Below are 20396 nucleotides of genomic sequence, written 5' to 3' on the forward strand. Positions count from 1 at the left end.
GAACGCCACCCCACCCCAGCCGAGGCAAAGCTGGCAGAGCAGCAGTGGGGGCAGGAGGGTGTGGATCAGGGGAGGGCGAGCTCACGGAGTCCAGGGCTTCCCCACACTGCCAGGGCGGCTGGTCAGGATGTGGATACCATGCAGGGCCTCCCAGCTGGACAGGTCTACCCCACAGAGAGAATCTCCCCCAGAGACGGGTACCACAAGTCCTGCTCCATTTTAAACGGCAGGACTATCAAAGCTCTCCTTGCTGGGATGAAAACAGCTGGAACCATTTACTCCAGAAGAGCATTCAGCCTGGGGGATGAGGATGTATTAGATAGCAGGACCCACTGCCTGGCCCTCCCCATGCTCCTCCCTCTCCAACCGCCCCGCCAGCCTGGGGCAGCCCTTCCCGCACCATGGAGGTGGGAGACACATTCTAGGGAGGCCTCATCCGAAGAATCAGCCCTGCACGACAGTCCCCCAGGGAGGCTCCCGCCATAAAGTCCCAAGCAGTGACTGTCCAGAACAATCCACTTCTGATCAAGCTCAAAGCTTGCAGGCCCTCTTCTTACTTCCAATGCCGCAAAGGGGGGTGGGGGGGCATGGGCTGCCCCAGGGAAGACATTCCAACCCACAGTCAGAAACACGCCAACATCAAGATTCTACACGTCACCAGGAGCCCAGAGAGGGTGGGACGGAGGCCGTTGCAGACCCTGACCCTATGCACTGGGAACTAACCATCACTTATGGGCAGCACGTGGCATAAGGAGAGTCCTAGGTACCTACAATCCCGTTGCCTACACAGCCCTGCAAGTACAAGCCCTCCACAAACCCAGCCCACTCCCCAGTGGGCTCCAGACGGACCAGGGGGCCCAGAGAAGTCCCAGGCACCCACACAAAGCTACCCAGGATGTAGCTTTGTAAGGAGGTAGCATTATAAGGCAGGCCCCACCAGGCCGAGGCCCAGTCCACCACCCTCACAAAGGGCTCGGCTCTCTTCACCCGGGGCGGCTTCTCACAACGTGCCACTGGCGTCACCAGCGACCTTGGGTTTCCAGGGGCCACGGAGTCACACAATGACAGTGCTCTGAAACCAGCAGGGAAGGGTGCTCAAAACCTGCCTCGGTGTGAATGTCCCATAAATGCCCACTTAGGGATGCCATGTGGGAAGGCCAGGTTATGTGGGACAGTGCTCTGCTCTCCTGACCAACGCTTTTGGTCTCCAAATGTCAAGCAAAGAACACAGGCCTGCCCCACTGACTGCACAGCCCCCTGAAAACCCTCCATGACCACATCTGGGGTAGGGTGGAGGGGTGTAGTAGGAGCCAGGGAACAGAGAACCTGGGACTCTGAGCTCTAACTAGAATGTCGAGAGAAGGCTGAGCCACAATCTCCCAGGGACCTCAGGAAGCAAATCACGAGATCCAACATGGTGTAAGGAAGCCAGCATGTGGTCGCTACACTCAGAGGCCTTCTGTTGGAGATTCAGATCCCCAGCTTCCCAGCTGCGGGACCATGGGCAAGCCTCAAACTGCCCATCTGTGAAATGGGGAGTAGCCCTGTCCTGTTCGCCTACCCCCCGCCCCCAGCCCATAATTGGACGGCGGACCCGCACGTGCCTGTGAGCCACAAACCGCACTGTGAGTTCCGGATGGGGGTTGCTGCTCAGATGTCTGAACAGCCTTAATGTGGGCTCAGAGCATATGGAGCGGAACCCACCTCCGTGGGGCCCGGCACCCCCAGGGCTCCAGCAGCCCCACTGTCTCCTTGCTGAATTGGGAAACCAGAACCGCTCCCCACAGTGACAGGCTAGAGCCAAAAACTCCTTGCCTGAGACAAATGGTGCCAGCTGCCTGCTGTTGCCCGAATTAAGTCCCGAAGACCCAGCACAGGACAGAAAGTGTCCTCTGTGATGCACGCAACCACAGGGCAGCTGGACATGGGCAGGCTGGGCTTGCTGACCACACACAGTACCAGGAATCAAAGGGTCTCAGAAAAGCCCGACAACCTCACGTGCCCCAAGCCTACCCAGGAACGCCTGGAACTCATCCAGAGTCACCAAGAGAGACATGAGGGATCACGGCAGCCTTAAAAACATTCCTCCAGGGGTTGGGAACCTTAAAGAGTTCAGGCATGTGCTACCAGAGTGCCAGAAGTCCTTCTCGGGAACCAGCCTCCAAACAGATGCCCCAGCTCCTCTAAGGATGAGGGAGCAGCCATGAAGGGGCGAGGGGGAGCCTCACAGGAAGAAAGTTCAGCCATGGAGCCCTTAAGGGAAGCCGCTAGACCTAAGCAGACCTAGCCATGCCCTCAAGCAGCAGAAAGGTGAGGGCTCCATCCCCCAGCCAATGTCCTCAGATCCACCAGGCTCTCCTGGAGCCCTAGAGGGTGAGCTTAGAGCCAGTGGAATGAGTTTGCTGCCCCATGCACCATGCACTGGGCAGGGAGCTGAGGAAACCCAGGGTATTCCAAGCCACCCAGGTGCCTGATCTATATTAGGGTGGCTTAGGAACAAGACACCGGTGGTTCTGTCACAGGAGCAAAGGACAACAGCAAAAAAACCCACTGAAATCTCTCCGCAGGGCCTGTCAGCCTCTTGCACCTCCGGTCCCCTCAGGGCTTGGCTCCTGGTACCACCTGAGCCCTCCCACCACCTCCCCAGCCCTGCCAGTCACTGACCTCCCATGCCCATCCACTGCCAAGACTGCCCCCTCAAGAACTCCAGGGACCTCTCTCCAGCAGCCGGCACCCTCCTCGACTGCCTTACATCACTCCTCCTCCCAATCACACTCTTCAGGAGACGCTGTGCTCCTTCGTGCCTCTGGCTCTGCCCCTTCAGCCCTCCCATACTGGGAGAGAGGGCTTCTACCCCTCACTCTGGCTGCTTTGTGGACCTTCCATTCTGTAGCCCCTCAATCGCAGGGACCCAGGATATGGCCTCAGCCCTTCTCAAGCCCCCCGATTCCTGGGCCCAGCTGGCTGCTCAACCCACAGCATGACCTCCTGACTCTAGTCAATCTCCAAAACCTATCCCTCTGGGCCCCATCCCCGCCCCATTCAGACACCCGGCCCTCACTCAGACACTGGGTGCAAGCGGCCCATCCACCAGTCACCCCCCCACCCCCGCCCATGCAGACCTCCCAGCACTGCTGTCCTCCCAGACAGACCTTCACTCCTCGAACAATGGGACCAGTCCCAGCACGGCCAGCCAGACTGCATCTTTGGGACCATAGGTCAGAGTATGGCATTCCCCAATGGGTACCTGCTGGTGTATTCTACAAACCCAGACCCATGCTCCTGATCCATCAGAGGTGAAGCTGGACCCTCCCAGGGTCGCCTAGACATCCTCTCCCCTCAGTGTCAAGACTTATGTGGTGAAAAAAAATTAAACAAAAAATTAAAAGAAAAATACTTCTGTGGTACAAACCACATTTCCAGGACTCACGTGGATTCCCCCAACAGAGCTTCACAAACCCCATAAGGTATTATTACCACCCCAGTTACAGAGAGGAAAGAGCCTATACTCCCAACCTTCCCTTCCCCTCTCTCCTGACCCCACACTCAGGGGCACCTTCCTGCCCAGTGCTCCTCCACACCCACCAACCTTCCCCTAGTTAACCGTGCAGATGTGCCCATTCTCTAACCCAGGCCTGGCCCAGAGCAGAAGAGAGGCCTCTAAAGCTTGAAGAAGGGGAAGGAGACTTGTGGTCTCCAAGTAGAGGGCAGATGCATAGCTACTCTATTTTGGAAGCCCCGTCTGGGACCGGGGCTATGACAAACACCGGGCTCTAGGGAGGAAGGAACCAGTTATGCGGCTAGCCCCTGCCACCTGGTGGTAGTGTAGGGCAGTGCAGGCCAGACTCCCTCCTCCGGGATCTCCAGGACCCAGACTTGGCAACTTGGGCATCATGAACACAGCACCTGGTTCCAGACCACCTTGTTACCCTATGAACACCATCTGCGAAGGAGACCCCATCACTGTCCCAGGGTGCCCAGAGGAGTCAAGTGACCTGCCCAACATCACAAAACTAGGAATGCAGAGACTGGCTGCAGAGCCCACCCTCCACCACATGGTTTTTAAGACCAGGAGCCTCTCCCTCTTCTTGGAAGATCTTCTCACATCGGTTACCTCAAGAAAGTGCCATCCTCATCATCTGAGAATCAGCTAAGAAGGGCTCAGAGCGGGTAGAAAGGAGAGCTCTGAACCCCAAGTCCCACACCTTTGTCCAAACACATCCTCCCCATTTTCAGGTGTGAATTCTGGAACATAGCCCATGGACTTTAAACTTAATCCCAGGGGCACCTGGGTGGCTCAGTGGGTTAAAGCCTCTGCCTTTGGCTCAGGTCATAATCCCAGGGTCCTGGGATTGAGCCCCACATTGGGCTCTCTGTTCAGCAGGGAGCCTGCTTCCCTTCCTCTCTCTCTGCCTGCCTCTCTGCCTACTTGTGATCTCTGTCTGTCAAATAAATAAATAGGGACACCTGGGTGGCTCAGTTGGTTAAACAGCTGCCTTCGGCTCAGTTCATGATCCCAGTGTCCTGGGATCGAGTCCCTGCCACTCTGCCTGTGCTCGCTCTTGCTCTCTCTATCTCTCTGACAAATAAATAAATAAAATCTTAAAAAATAAATAAATAAATAAATAAATAAATAAAATAAAAATAAATAAAAATTTAAAAAATAAATAAACTTAGTCCCAAGTCAACGACCACAGGTCCTCAAACAACTCCAGCTCTCCCCCTCCCCAGTCTCGGCCACGGGCCCACCTACCATTTTGCCCCTTGCACTTTGCCCCAGTTCCTCCCATGGACCTCGCCAGCTTCCTTCCCTGGCCACATCCCCACAACTGAGGTGACTCAGGGCCCTGCCCAGTCACACCTGCTCTCAAGACAGTTCCATACTCCAGTACCCTCGGCTAGCTCATCCTAATCATACCAAATCCGTCCCTCCCCCACCCCCCAGCTGGAGCCTGATGTGGCCCATGTTGACTACCTGCCACTCTGCCTCCCAAGGGCTACCGCTGGATCAGGGCACACAGCCCTGGGGCTGTCTCCTGAGCCTGGTCTCTACCCTAAGTGGACCCTCCATCTGGTTCATGGCTCTGTATCTATGGAGGACATCATGAGGCCAGAGGTGGCCAAGATCGCATAAACACTGACTTCTTTTGACAGACCTGCCCCCTTTGCCTTAGGCCAGTAGCACAGGCAGCCCCTGAGAAGTGGCCCGTGAGCAGGGCCCGGGCCAGACATCCCCCACAAGCTCCTCGTCTCACCCTATAGCATGTGTAAGATTCCCAGAGGGCTTGGGGGACACCAGCTAGTGCCACACTCCGCCTCCAGGCCAGTGTTCTGAGCCAGTATGGCCACGACACAAACTACAGACCATGGGAGATCCCAGCAGGCCCAGGGCTCTTCCCCACTGACCGGGGCCATCCTCGGGGCCACTTCAGCACCAGAGTGACAAGCCCGCTGCCTGCTCCCACGCAGCCCTGCCACGGCGGCGCACGGCCACTCACGCTGATAGTGCTGTAAGAGCCGGTGTGTCCGCACGTCCCACACCTTCACCGTGTTGTCCATGCCGGCGGCGGCGATGCATGTGCCACTGGGGTGGAAGTCCACGGAGGTGACAAAGCTGCAAAGAAAGTGGCCGCCACAGGCTAGAGAAGGACGATCCGGGCTCTGAACAGACCCCAGACATCCTATCCTTTCCTAACCATGCACATCTGCTCAGTCTATTCCCCAAACACAGAAGACCTCCCTTTTGCCCTGTTTCTTTACCAGGGGCCAAGAGATAGCAAGGAGAGGGTGAGAACAGTAGCTAGCAGGTACTGGACGTGGACCCACCAGGGAGCAAATCCCAGCAGCCACTTCTAAATACAAACAGAGAAAGTGGTCCTCAGCCCAGAGGTCAGCTGATGACTCAGGGTGTTCTGAGTCAGAGCTAAAGCCCTTATCAAAGCGGGAGGCAGGACAGGCCCTGCCCACTGAGGCCCAGCCCCAAAGGGCCAGCAGGACCCCAAGGCCACTGGTTGACCTATCTCCAGGAGACAGGCTAAGGTCCCCCAGTATGCACACGCGACACCCAGGCTGGCATCGTGGCTGGCTCTCCAGAAGAGCTTGGCCCTGGGCTCCCAGCTGCCTACTGGAGAAGGGCAGATGCTGGGGTTCATCAAGGAGAGAACAGGGGAGGTCCAGCTCCAGTGCAGGCCCCTGCCTCTCCTGATGATGTGGCACAATGGGAACCACCACCAAGAACTTGCAAGAACCTGACAAGCCTGTCATTGATAAAACCATCACCATAGGTAAGTAACATACTAATGTGATGTGGGGAGGTCTGGGGTCACCTTCTTTGAGAGAGACAAGTCGCCAGTCTGAGAACTGGGAAGTGAAGGGAAAAGAGCGGCTCCAAGCATCACATGCCTTGAAGTTAGCCCCTCATATTTGTGGGGATGGGGATGAGGCTGAACCTCCTGCTCACAGAGGAAAGAATCCAGAGACAGAGAGGGGCAGAAACGTGGCCCCACATAAGGCCACTGGGGCCCCTTTGTCCCTAGGTCCATGCTCTTCCTGAACACCTGCAGGAGGATGACAGCGTCCAGTGACTTACCTGCCGTGCTCACAGTAAGAGTGGACACACTCCCGGCTCGTCTTGTCCCACAGCTTGACAGTCTTGTCATCGCTGGCAGACACGATGAGCCGCCCGTCGGGGGAGAACCTGAACCAGGCAGGGCACAAGTCACATCACCACTGTGGACGCGGCACGCTGTCCTCCACAGCCACCTTCCTGCCCTGCCCACCCCGATTCCAGAACCAGCCAAAGCAATGCGCCCTGCTCCGGTCCTGAGCAATCCCGGGCAAGCGGCTTTCCCTCTGGGAGATGGGTAAGAACGGGACCTACCTCGGGGGGAGCAGGGAGCAGCGTCGCTCACATGAGGCCCCCAGCACTGCACATGGCATGTGGCAAAGTATGTGCTGATGGCTGATGCTATTAGCATGAAGGTGTCCCGAAGCCACCATCAGCATCGTTATCCTGTTCCCAGGACCCCTGAGTTCACTTTTGACTTGGAGCAACATCTAACAACAAAAGTGTGTGGAGGTCCTAGGGACCCACCCACGAAGGCTGGTGTAGGTTCCACACTTGTTTGCTGGCCTGGCTCCTCCTATTCTCAGAAGCCCAATGGTGAGGCCTCTCGGAGCAGTCAGGGACCTCCCAAGACAAAGGTGCCCTGAGAACAAGTAACTTGCGTGGGGTCTCCAGAAGAACACTGTAATAGGCCCTGATCTCCGACTCACTTTGTTTCCCAGTGTCCCCAGCCCTCCCAACCTCTTCCTCTGGAGCGCAGAGATCTACAGAGAAAGGATCAGAATACCTAAAAGCGGGCTCATCTACACCCACGATCCTTGGCCCCTGAAATGTCCTCTGGGTGACTTGGCCCCCATCCCCACAGCACTGCCCCACCACAGCAAAGGGAGAGCCAGCCTCCAGACCAGCCTCCTCAGAAGCCTCGACCCCCATCCAGCAGCTCAAGCAAAATCAACTTCTGAGCAGTAGACCGCAGGTTCAAATCCCAGCTCTGCCACTAACCCAGCGAGTGCCCAGGGGCAAGATACTGCGCTGTCCTGAGCCTCGCTGTTCTCATCCGCAAAGTGGGAATGACACCATGTAGCCTGCAGGACTGCCGTGAAAAGGTAAAAGAAATCGTAGTGAGGTAGAAGCGACATCACCTTGTTACTCTTGCTCCAAAACAGCCCCTGCTGACGTGCTTCCAGCCACATCAGCCCAGATGTGACGCACTCAGTCGTGGCTGGCAATGAACTCACTTGCCACGTGTGAGCTAGAAGCTCCTCGACAATTCACAAAGTGACAACTTCTCTGCTCCCATTTCACCCATAAGGAAACTGAGGCTCGGGAATATGGAAGAGGAACTAGTGTGCCCAAGGTCATGCTACACTGGCGCCCAGCAGCGCCTCAGGGCCCTTCAAGGCCTGGGTCCCTCCGAGGGACCTGAGTCAGGACGAGGCTCACCTGGCACAGCGGACCCAGTTGATGTGCTGGCTCAGGGAGAACAGGAATTTCTGGCGATGAGTTGACCACACCTTCACTGTTTTGTCATCGGAAGCCGTCACGAAAGACTGGCCGTCGCTGCAGAAGTGGACACTCCTCACTGTGGCCGTGTGGGCACGAAACACAGTAGACTCGCCTTTGCTGCAGGCACGAGTACTTCGACTCAGGAAACCCAGAGTGGTGACCAGAGGGCCCGTGAGCACATCGATGCTCTCCCCACCCCACAGGGGCCCCTCCCGACGTCAGTGCAGGCCTGCCGCCCCAGCACCCCCGACAAGGAAGGCCAGAACCACTACCCACCCTGCCATGCATGAGCAGCATCAGATGGGAGCCCTGGCGGGATGGCAGCAGTAAGCCCCGAATCCCTCTCCTGACCCGGCGGGGAGGGCCCCAACCGGAGCCCCAGCTTCTGACGGCCCTTCTTCAGAAGTCGGGCAGATGTCCCACTGAGACAAGTCCAGAGCCAGGGTGGGACCTGAGTGGGGACAGCTCTGGCACCAGGGCCCCAGGCTCAGATAAGCCCTTCCAAGTCTGTAACTCACACATTGGGTATCCAGATCCGGACGGTCTTGTCTCGGGAGCCTGAGGCCAGCAGGTGTCCCGAAGGGGAGAAGTTCACACAGGTGACAGCATCCTTGTGGCCCGCAAAGCGGTAGGCGCGTGACTGGGGCTTCATGTGCCAGACCATGAGGCATGAGTCCATGGAGCCACTGGCTGAGGAAGGAGGGATGCTGTGACCCTCAGCTCTGGTCGGCCTCGAGCCTCTGAGCAGGACGATGGGGTGAGGGGACAGGAGACAGACCACACTTCCAGCGACTGCTAAGCTTGGGTTTGGAGCATCGATGGGCTGTCAGCTCTCCAAGCAGCAAGGCCGAGCAGCAACAGGGGAGTGAAGCCAAGAGATGCCCTTCACATGCCAGCCCGAGGCTGCAACCCAGCAGGCCTCTGACAAAACTCATCCCCCGTGGGGACCCACATAGTCACACCCTAAGGGTAGTAAACAGCAATTCCTACCAGCCCAACCCAATGGCCTTTTACCATTGAGAGGGGCCAAGTTAATCAGAAACCTAGAGATTCCCCAAGACAGATCAAATGACTTCATTTGTTCTTCATCTATAGTGACCACCAGCCTCTGGCAGGGGACCCTGACCATGGGATGAAGGGGGAGTCTTGTCCATAGAAAGAAGAAAGCAGGGGCACCTGGGTGACTCAGTCGTTAAGTGCCTGCCTTCAACTCAGGTCCCGATCCCAGGGTCCTGGATCCCAGGGTCCTGGACTCCCTTCTTAGCCGGGAGTCTGCTTCTCCCTCTCCCTCTTTCCTTCCCCTCCACTTGTGCACGCATGCACACCCGTGCTCTTTCGCGCTCTCAAATAAATAAATAAGTAAAATCTTAAAAAGAAAAAAAATGCATTAAAAAAAAGAAACAAACAAATAAGAAAACGGCAGCCATGACGCTGTATAAGAACCCCCAAGCGACCAAGAAGCAGGAGTACTCAGCTGCTGCACAGGGTAGGGAGTATGTGGCTCTGCTCTTCGCCCTTCTCACTGGATGCCCCCATAGTGCTGTGGACAACAGACTTGAGGACCCAAGGAAACGGAGCCATTGTTTAGGGCCATTCCACCAGCCAGATCCAAGAGATGGCTGGGGTATATGCAGTGAAAAGCCCAGACCCTGGGCCCCCCTCCCAAGGCTACATGCCCTTGGCAAGGCCCCCAGACTCTCTTGAGTCTCACACTCTGCATGCAGAATGCAGTTCACAGGGACACCGAGCCCAGCACCCAGACAGTGACCAGCTGAAGCCAGATGCAGATCTAGACAAACCACCTGGGTCCTCACAGTGTCCTACTCCCCTCACACCACACCTCCCAGCTAGAGACTCCGCCTTCTCGGCGCATAACCTAGTGCCTAGGAAAAGATGCCTCCTCTTACCCAACTGCTTCGTATTGAGACTGAAGTCCACAGAGGTAACTGCATCTCGGTGGCCCTTAAAATGCCTCTCCAGCGAGGGGTCCTCCTGTTGGAAAGCCAGGGTCAAATGTGTGAAACTTGAATGAAGAAGGGGCTTCCCCAGGGGTCAAGACTCTTCCAAACAGCCAGGAGGGTTCAAAAATGCTCAAGGCACGATTCTATATATAAAACTCCTTAGGATTTTCATATAGCTAAATAACTATAACTAACATATAGCTAAAAAACTAATAGAGCTAATAAACCAGTTAAGCAAGTTTGCAAGATCAATATATAAAAATCTATCGTGGGGTGCATGGGAGGCTCAGATGGTTGAGCGTCTGCCTTTGGCTCAGGTCATGATCTCCAGGACCTGGGATAGAGCCCCATGTCCGGCTCCCTGCTCAGCTGTGAGTCTGCTACTCCCCATCCTCTGCCTGCCTCTCCCCCTCTCAAATGAATAAAGAAAATCTTTTAAAAATAATAAAATAAAATAATAAAAATCTGGGCCACCTGGGTGGCTCAGTGGTTGAGCGTCTGCCTTTGGCTCAGGTCATGATCCCAAGGTCCTAGGATCAAGCCCCATGTTGGGCTCCCTGCTCGGCGGGAAGCCTGCTTCTCCCTCTCCCACTCCCCCTGCTTGTGTTCCCTCTCTCACTGTCTCTGTCATATAAATAAATACAATCTTTAAAAAAAAAAAAGGTGAATTTTAAGACATGTGAGTATTTCAACAAAGCAATGTTTCTAAGAGAATGAAGAAGAAATGGGGGCCTTTCAGCAACTCCCATTTCAGGAATCAGATTCTGCACTTTCAATCTCACTGGCAGCCAGTGTTGGCCAATGAATCCAAAGGTCAGCCTGGACAGGCCCCAAGGGGCAGTGCCACCATTCTACTGAGGTCAAGGAAGCAGCTGTTCAGGACACAGCTTAGGAAGACATGGAGAAAATATTCTAGAGACTCTTACCACCCAACAGCAGCTTCTCTTAGTACTTGAAGAGTTACAGTCCTGCCATGCAAACATCTCCCCTTCCCTAAATATCAGAAGCATTCTGGGCACACCATGGAGCCCAGCAAAACCTCTTCTTGGTAAAAAAAAAAAAAAAGAAAATGTCCTTGGGAACAGAGTAAGACTGATGCCACCTCACAGAGCTGTAACCAGAACAAAGGCCCTCAGGGCCCTGTGCCCAGCTCCACCCCCAACACACCTGCCCCAGTCCCCCTTTCAACAAGAAAGGGAGTGGCAGCTGGGAGAGGGCCCCCAACAGAGCAGCAACTGCTACATCTGAACCTCTTGGGAGAACAAGAATAAGATAATGTCCACCTCTAGGCAAGTTCAGTTCTACCTCTGACCAGGGGGCTCCTGAGACCGCCCAACACCCTTCCCAACTCCTCATCCCACCAGGCTCTATGGTTCCTCATCTCCCCAAAGGTGGTTTATATATGGAAAGAAGTGGGAGGGATTTGTGGAAAGGGCTAGAATAGGGATCAAAAAGCCTGGATCCTGGGCGCCTGGGTGGCTTAGTGGGTTAAGCCGCTGCCTTCGGCTCAGATCATGATCCCAGAGTCCTGGGATCGAGTCCCGCATGGGGCTCTCTGCTCAGCAGGGAGCCTGCTTCCCCCACCCCACCCCCGCCTGCCTCTCTGCCTGTTTGTGATTTCTCTCTGTCAAATAAATAAATAAAATCTTAAAAAAAAAAAAAAAAAAAAGCCTGGATCCTAAGTCTAGGCGTTCCGCTCTACAGAGCACCATCTGATCTTCCTGACTCTCAACCCAGCCAAAAGACCAGACATGTTTACACAATCTCTCAAAAAGAGGGGTCTGGGAGTGCCTCCCTCTGGAGGAACCTGGGACTCAGGGCGCCCAGCCCAGAACACAATGCACACCTGAGCTGTCCGGTCCGAGCAAGTGTTCGCTCAAAAAAGCCCCGACCAGCCACCCACTGCTCAGGATGATGAGACTCAGGCCAGTGAGGCCCGGAGCTGGCCTCCGGCCCGACCTCCAGTCGAAACGTACTAGTACTAGCGTCTCCTCAGCTAGGATGCGAATCCAGGGAGCAGGGACTTGGTGGTCCGCCGCGGCAGTCCGCAAAGGGTCTGGCGCGCAGGAGGTGCTCACTACGTGTCCCGACCCAGCGACCCCTGCACAGACCGTCAAGCGGCTGGAGAAGACTGGCTTGGAACCCGGCGTCCCACTCGCCCCCTCGCAGCCATCGCTCGGGCCAGGCGCCTACAGTCCCAATGGGGAGACTAAGGCCGGGCAAACACCGCCGGCGAGAACTTACAGGGCAAGGTGCAGCCATGGCAGGTCGGGGGCGCCCAAGGCGCTGGAGAAAGCTGCGTCGGCCGTTGCGGCCCGTTCAGTTTCCGCGCCCCCAACCGCCGCCAATAGCAACGCGGGTCGCGTCGCCACGCCCCGCCCACGGCGATTAAAGGAGACGCAGCGCGTCGGCTTTTTGACCCCAGGCCGGAAGCAGAGCTGTGTGGCGGATTCCACGGCCTCCGCGCACAGCTCCGCCAGGCCAGCAGCCCACGGACGTAGCGGCCAAAGATCTCCGTCCACTGTCACTAATCCCCTGAGAAATGATAAAACGCAGGATGAGGTGTTCACACCGCCCACCCCTAGCTCGGTTTACGAGGCCACGAGCACAGCCTTCTGGGAAATGCAGTTTCAAGACAGCCACCACCTAGGGTATGTAGGAAAGTGGAACTACTTTTCCCAAGATACCTTGAGAGCCGGGCGGGCTTAACCACGCGTTGGAAAAGCCTCAAGGATCCCGGAAGTGGAGGACACGTGCGTCATTCTTTGGGCGTTCTCTTAAAGGGCCCTTGAAACTAGGTAGTCGCCCAATGCCTTAAGGGCCAATTAGTCACCCCTCGGAGATAGTTTAAATGGTCCGCTCCTCCGAACTTAAAACAAGTGTCGATCTGAAAGAACACCGGTCACTTGGAATGACATCCGTGGGATTCTCCATGGATGGAGAAACCTAGGTTCTATTCTGTTATTGTCCTGCCTCCTTGTGTGACCTGTGACCTTGAGGGGAAATACCTCTGCCTAGGCCTCAGTTTACCCATTTGTAATACAGAGAAGTGTGAGGCAGCCTGGGCCTCTCCAGAACCCTCGGCCCTGAGAAGTGGTTATAAATGACATGTTTAAAAGAAAAGGAGACATTTCCAGATATGTCTCCTGAGGCAAGGGAGCCAAAAGCAAAATTAAACTATTGGGACTACATCCAGTTAAAGAGCTTCTACACAGCAAAGAAAGTAATTAAAGAAGGCAGAAGACAACCTACTGAATGGGAAAAGATATTTGCAAATGACTATCTGCTAAGGGGTTAGTGTCCAAAATATATAAGGAGCTTATACAACTCAACACCAAAAATGCAAATAATCCAATTAAAAATGGGCAGAAGACATGGACATTTCTGGGATGCCTGGGTGGCTCAGCTGGTTAGGCATCTGCCTTCAGCTCCTGATGATTCTGGGGTCCTGGGATTGAGTCTGCATCTGGCTCTTTACTCAGCAGGGAGCCTGCTTCTCCCTCTGCCTGACGCTCCCCATGCTTGTGCGCGAGGTCTCTCTCTCTGATGGAAAAAAAAAAAAAAAAAAGACATGGACATTTCTCCAGAGAAGACATCCAGATGGCCAACAGACCCGTGAAAAGATGCTCAACAGGGGCGCCTGGGTGGCTCAGTTGGTTAAGCAGTTACCTTAAGCTCAGGTCATGATCCCAGCATCCTGGGATCGAGTCCCTCATTGGGTTCTTTGCTCAGCAGGGAGCCTGCTTCTCCCTCTGCCTCTGCCTGCCATTCTGTCTGCTTGTGCTCGCTCTCTCTCCCTCTCTCTCTCTGACAAATAAATAAAATCTTTAAAAAAAAGAAAAGAAAAGATGCTCAACATCATTCATCATCAGGGAAATGCAAATTAAAGCCACGATGAGATACCACCTCAGAGCTGTTAGAATGGCTAAAATAAAAAACACAAGAAACAACAAGTGCTCGCAAGGATGCAGAGAAAAAAGAACCCTCATGCCCTGTGGGTGGGAAGGCAAACTGGAGAAGCCACTGTGAAAAACAGTATGAGGTTTCCTCAAAAAATTAAAAATAAAATTGATGAAGTTCTAGAGCATAGGTGAGGTTCGGTGGGGTGAGGTCCGGAAAGAATTCTTGAGACATCTTTGGTGCAAAATGGTGGTTTATTAAAGCATGGGGACAGGACCCGTGGGCAGGAAGAGCGGCTGCTCCAGGTTGTGAGGGATGCCAGGTTTTGTACCCCTGGGGTGGGTGAAGTAAGGAAAAGGGAGGTTTCAATAGAACTTTCATATGCTAAAGAGGACCTACAAAGATAACCAGATACCAGAGGCCTTGCCATTGCCAAAGTTGTTTTGCCCTCTAGCAAGGTATGAACATTAAATGGGTGGGAGATTCCTAAAGAATGTCACATATGTCCCACCCAGGGTAAGGGGGGTACTTGGAGGGTGTCAGCTTTTGCTTTGTCCTCGGGCAGCCTTTTGTTCCCTCATCAGAACTACCCTATGATCCCATAATTCCACTATTGGACATTTACCCAAAGAACAGGAAAACACTAACTCAAAAAGATATATGCCTCCCTTTGTTTATGGCAGCATTATTTACAAAAGCCGAATTATGGAAGCAACCCAGGTTTCCATCAGTAGATGAATGGACAGAGAAGATGTGGTGTGGATGTGTGTATATATATCCTTGGCCATAAAAAAGAATGAAATCTTGCCGTTTCCAACAGCATGGGATAGGTCTAGAGAGTGTAATCCTAACTGAAATAAGCCAGACAGAGAAAGACAAATACCATATGATTTCACTCATATGTGGAATTTAAGAAACAAAACAAATGAACAAAGAAAAAAAGACCAAAAAAAAAAAAAAAAAAAAGACTCTTAACTATATGGAGAACTAACTGATGGTTGTTATCTGAGAGAAGGTGGGTGGGGAGAGGGATAAAATAGGTAAAGAGTACACACTGTGATGAGCATGGTTAACTATTCATAACTGCTGTATGTAACACTGTATGTTAACTATACTGGAATTAAAATAAAAAATAAAAGAAGATAAATAGGAGACATTCTAAAGGCCTGGCCACCAGGGGCCATCCCTGCTCATTTTACGTTGTTGGAACACCCAGGCAGTCCTTGTTCAGACCTTTTACCCTGTTCTGGGCATCTTCCCAACCTGGAACTGACCTGGACCGGATGTTTTGCAATATTCAGGAAGCTGTTGCCTCCCTGGACAGGCCAGTTTGGCCACACTCCAACGCTGATTAGGATCTGGCCAGGCCCAGAGATTTCTCACTACATCCTGAGACCTAAGATGGTATCTCCATGGGTCTCCAAACCAGAGCAGATTCAGAACCTGGCACAGGTGGGTAGCTGGCGTGTAGAGGAATGGGTCTCTCTTTTGGATCTGGAAAGTCTGGGGCCAGACAAAAGAAACAGACACATTTAATCCCATCTTCTCTGTGATTTGGCACAGAATTGGTTTTTTCACGTTACAAGTGTTCAGGCTCATTTAACTCAGACACTGAAATTCTCCTTGAAACAAGTGTTGTATCATTTACACGCCCTGAGGTTGTTCCACACTGTTCAAAGAATTATTTTCAAGTCTTCCCCCCAACATTCACAACTTATTCAGTGATTCTCTTGCCTGCTGTCTAAACACTTAAAGTGAAAAAGATAAGGAAGGGGTGCCTGGGTGGCTCAGTGGGTTAAAGCTTTTGCCTTCGGCTCGGGTCATGACCCTGGGATCCTGGGATCCTGGGATCGAGCTTGGCAGGGAGCCTGCTTCCTCCTCTCTCTCTGTCTGCCTCTCTGCCTACTTGTGATCTCTGTCTGTCAAATAAATAAAATCTTTAAAAAAAAAAAAAAAGTTAAGGAAGGGGGCGCCTGGGTGGCTCAGTTGGTTAAAGCCTCTGCCTTCGGCTCAGGTCATGATCCTAGGGTTCTGGGATCGAGCCCCACATCAGGCTCTCTGCTCAGCAGGGAGCCTGCTTCCTCCTCTCTCTCTCTCTCTGCCTGCCTCTCTGCCTACTTGTGACCTCTGTCTGCCAAATAAATAAATAAAATCTTAAAAAAAAAAAGTTAAGGAAGAAAAAAAAATACAGAAAAATGTATCCATTAAACTTAGAATTCTTTTCTTGCTGTTTTTGGTTTCGTTTTGTCTTTTTCTTTTGTTTGTATAATTTTAGCTGTGAAATATCCCTGGTCTGTTGGAGCTCATAAGCTACAAAACCAAATTTAGGGAAACCCTTTGGTAAAATGATTTTCAAATGTTGAGCTCGTTCAACGTAACAGGCACTAGAAGATTTTACTCATTCTCCTAAGTCTTTCCAGATCCCACTATCTTCTATCCTTACCCACAGAAGAAGAGCTGGGGATGCCCCACCCGTTCTTGCTCATGTATTCTCCAAAAATTGCAACACCACATTCTCCCAACGCCACGGAGACAAGCCATGATCCACCACTGACACAACCTGTATAAACAAAGACTAGGGCCTCCACCTTCTGACTGAGCAGCCCCTACCCTGTGCCACCTCCATCTGGTTGGATTTCGTTTCTATCTAAGTCCCTCATGTTGGGGATGAGTATGCTCAATGTTGGAAGAGCCAACATTGTTGGCCTCCATGTTGGGGGGACCTCCATGTTGAGGGGGGCTGGAAGAGAGCTTTTTCAAACCCCCTTGTGGCAGGAATGTTTCTATCCTGGTATACAGCCCATGGGTAGGCACCCCTGCAAGAGACTCTCTCCCTTTCATCACTTGCAGACCCCCTGCCCAAGAGCCAATGTCACCTCAGGGTGAAGCAGAGAAAGAAGGAGGAAAGGCAGGGATTACGCCCATCCACATAGCCCAATCCAACCTGCCCCTGGAAAGCCCCATCTATTCTATCACCCGGCCCTGCACTGTGGCCTGGGCTTGAAACTCTGAGCATGGCAGCTCAGGGCTTGTCCCAGGGTCAGACACATCTTGGGACAAGCCCAGACCCCGCCACCTCTAAGCTGGGTGATCTAGCAGGAGTCACGCCATATCTCTGAGCCTCCATGTCCTTGATTATAATCATAATCTATCTGCCACAGTCGGGGAGGAGGGATTCCATGAGCCACTAATTAATGTACAAGCTTGATACGGAGCTGCCGCTTAACACATTTGACTTTTTCCTCTGACTTCAGTCACATCACATGTCTTCTCTGCTCCAACCGTCTAGCTGATACCTCTATGCCTCTGCTCCCACCTCTGTTCCCTGGGCTGCCTCTGCTGCAGCCACATGGGCCTTCTTGCTGTTCCTGGAATAAGAATGTGCGAGGCACACTCCCATCTCAGGGCTTTTGCACTGGCTACGGTCTCTGTGTCCACTTGGCTCACCCTAGCACTCCCATCGAGAATTTTTTCCTATGTCACCTTCTCATTGTGGTTTTCCCGGCCACCCTACTTTTTTTTTTTTTTTTTTAAAGATTTTATTTATTTATCAGAGAGAGCGGGGGGCGGGGGGAGAGAGCGAGCACAGGCAGACAGAATGGCAGGCAGAGGCAGAGGGAGAAGCAGGCTCCCCGCTGAGCAAGGAGCCCGACGACGTGGGACTCGATCCCAGGGGATCATGACCTGAGCCGAAGGCAGCTGCTCAACTAACTGAGCCACCCAGGCGTCCCCCGGCCACCCTACTTAAAATGCCAACCCTCCTTCCCTCTCCCTGCTTTATTTTTCACCAGTGACTTTGCCATACGACACATCGGACTTCTTGGGTTGTTATCTTCTCCCCTCGTAGAACATCAGCTCCAGGGAAAGGATGTGACTATATTCCTGCACCCAGCACGGGGCCCAGACAGAGTGGGCTCACAGTAAATATTTGCCAGTGAAATAAATGAATCATGACAAGATTGCTCATGGATGGTTACAGAGCCTCTGAAGGGCAGGACTTGTTCTCAGTGGGAGAGAAGGGGAAGGGATTAGAGTAATCAGGAAAAGCTTCTCTGTGGGGACAGGGAAACCTGAGCTTTAATGGGGTGGGGTGGGGGGTTCGGACACACAGGACAATTCCAGTGCAGGGAATAGACTAGGCAAAGGTCTGGTGGCAGGGTTAAATGCGGAGTATCGGGAGAGCAGGGATAAAGCAGGTGGCCTCAGAAGTAAGGCTAGACTACAAGGTCACATACACATTGACAAGAATCATGGGAATCAGGCTCAGTGGGTCAAGTGACTGACCACATGTCCACTCCCAGGGCTGAGAGGAGCCAAAAGAGCCCTCTCACAGATGAGGCTATGATGTCAGGACTTCCTCTTGTGGGAGTGATGTCTGTCGGAGGGAAATCCCATGGCAATTCTGGGCCTCCGTCATACCCGCTGTGGAAATAGTGTGCCTGCCCCTGCTGGCCAAACTTCTCTAAAGACAGGCTGACCCCCAAGCAGGGAGGAGTCTAAGCCCAAGCCTTTATCCTTCCTCAGCCCTCCTCCTCCATCCAACAGCACTGGCCACTCTGGTAAGAAGCCCACACTGAGGGCGTCTGGGTGGCTCAGTGGGTTAAGCCGCTGCCTTCGGCTCAGGTCATGATCTCAGGGTCCTGGGATCGAGTCCCACATCGGGCTCTCTGCTCCGCGTGGAACCTGCTTCCTCCTCTCTCTCTCTGCCTGCCTCTCTGCCTACTTGTGATCTCTCTCTGTCAAATAAATAAATAAAATCTTTTTTTTTTTTTAATTTTTTTTTTTTTAAAGATTATTTATTTATTTATTTGACAGAGAGAAATTACAAGTACACTGAGAGGCAGGCAGAGAGAGAGAGAAGGAAGCAGGCTCCCTGCTGAGCAGAGAGCCCGATGCGGGACTCGATCCCAGGACCCTGAGATCATGACCTGAGCCGAAGGCAGCGGCTTAACCCACTGAGCCACCCAGGCGCCCTAAATAAAATCTTTAAAAAAAAAAAGAAGAAGAAGAAGAAGAAGCCCACACTGGGGCATCCCTTTGGGTGAATGTCCGCCTTGAGCCTGTCCTTCCATATTGCAAACAGTGAACGGCATGTCTAGAGCTGCTATGGCAATTCCTGGGGGGGCAGTGATGTCAATGAATCTGGGACCAGTTTCCAGGAGGTGTGAAGAAACAGAGCTGGTTGGTGGCCACACCTCAACCATCCACTCAAGTCAGATGGGGAAGCCACTGTGTGCTGAGTCCTTCTACCCACATCCCATGAGCGTGACCAGTGTCCTCCCTCCCATAACCCCAAGCAACCCCTTGGGGGATGGTTTTGCATTGTCCAGGAAAAAGGGAAGGGGCCAAAAAAGCCCAGCTGGGATAGAATAAATCCCACAAAGCTGAGGCCCGTTGGCCTTGGCTCCCTCCCTAGGGGGGCTGGGCTGGGTTGCAAATGCCATAAAAGGTCTGAGCTCAAACCTGAGAACCTTCCTGGTGGATCATTCGGACAGGGCTTCTGAGCAACAATATTCAGCGCCCGCTGCTGTTTAGAAGCTCTGATGATGGGAATGTTCTCTAACTACACTATCGAATACAGTAGCCCTTGGTTACATGTGACTATCGAACCCTTGAAATGTGGCTCCTGGTCCTACACAACTGAATTTTTAATTGTATTTAATTTTCATTAATTTAAATGTAACAGGCGTATTACCTAGTGGCCGTGGTACTGGACAGCACAGCCTTAGGCTGCGAATTGGCTCCATGGTCTTAGGCAAGTCACTGAGCCTCTTAAACTTCAGTCTTCTGGTGGTGAGGAACATAGGTTCAGTCCGCAGTAGCCAAGGGAACTCTTTGTACCCATGCCCCACTGCCCAGCTGCGGGAGAGAAGTGGGAAAATTCGGCAGGGTGGTGGGAGCCACCAGCCCAACCCTCGGGATGTGGACCAAGACAGTAAGACGCAAGCCACAGCCCCCTCGCGCCCCAGAGCAGGACTTTGCAGGCTAACCCCAGAGCATTTGGAGTGAGAAGATGGAGCCAGATACCTGAGAATCAGAGGATAATTGGATTTCCTTCCTCCAGGGGATCCTGAATTGTGGTGCAAGGGAAGGGCTGACCAAGAAAGCAACTGACAACTTTAATTTACCACAGAGTCACTCCACACCACATGTCACATGAAATCTTAGCCCCAACCCCAGGAGCGATACAGCATTTTGCCCATTTTACTGGTGGAGAAACTGAGGTACAGAGTAAGTGGGAAGTGAGGATTAGAACCTGAGAACTAAGAACGCTGAAATAGTTCGGATCTCAGATGAACCAAAAAGAGCCTCAGGTCTTTCACTCCTGAGGGTGCCTGGGTGGCTCCATCGCTTGTGTCTGACTTGATTTCAGCTCAGGTCAGGATCTCAGAGTAGTGAGATCAAACCCCACGTCAGGCTCGGTGCTGGGTGTGAGTCCGCTTGAGTCTCTCTCTCCCTCTCCC

General features: G+C 53.1%; 1 protein-coding gene across 5 annotated transcripts in view; it reads right to left on the bottom strand.

The window, feature by feature from the left end:
* Positions 1-12643, bottom strand: part of POC1A (POC1 centriolar protein A) — a 69077-nt gene extending 56434 nt beyond the window's left edge. Inside the window, exons 1-6 of one of the 5 annotated variants that reach the window (XM_032321382.1) lie at positions 12277-12641; positions 9979-10063; positions 8590-8761; positions 8009-8188; positions 6590-6697; positions 5499-5614 (exon numbers count right to left, since the gene is read on the bottom strand). In XM_032321382.1, coding sequence (XP_032177273.1) covers positions 5499-5614; positions 6590-6697; positions 8009-8188; positions 8590-8761; positions 9979-10063; positions 12277-12294 — 679 coding nt within the window. In that variant the 5' untranslated portion in view covers positions 12295-12641. Of the gene's footprint in view, positions 1-5498; positions 5615-6589; positions 6698-8008; positions 8189-8589; positions 8762-9978; positions 10064-12008; positions 12171-12276 lie in introns of those variants that run through there. The other 4 variants (XM_032321377.1, XM_032321409.1, XM_032321388.1 and 1 more) reach the window with 4 other exon arrangements.
* Positions 12644-20396: the final 7753 nt, after the last annotated feature.

The sequence above is a fragment of the Mustela erminea genome, chromosome 1 (assembly GCF_009829155.1).
Source record: "Mustela erminea isolate mMusErm1 chromosome 1, mMusErm1.Pri, whole genome shotgun sequence".
In the NCBI taxonomy this organism is placed as follows: Eukaryota; Metazoa; Chordata; class Mammalia; order Carnivora; family Mustelidae; genus Mustela; species Mustela erminea.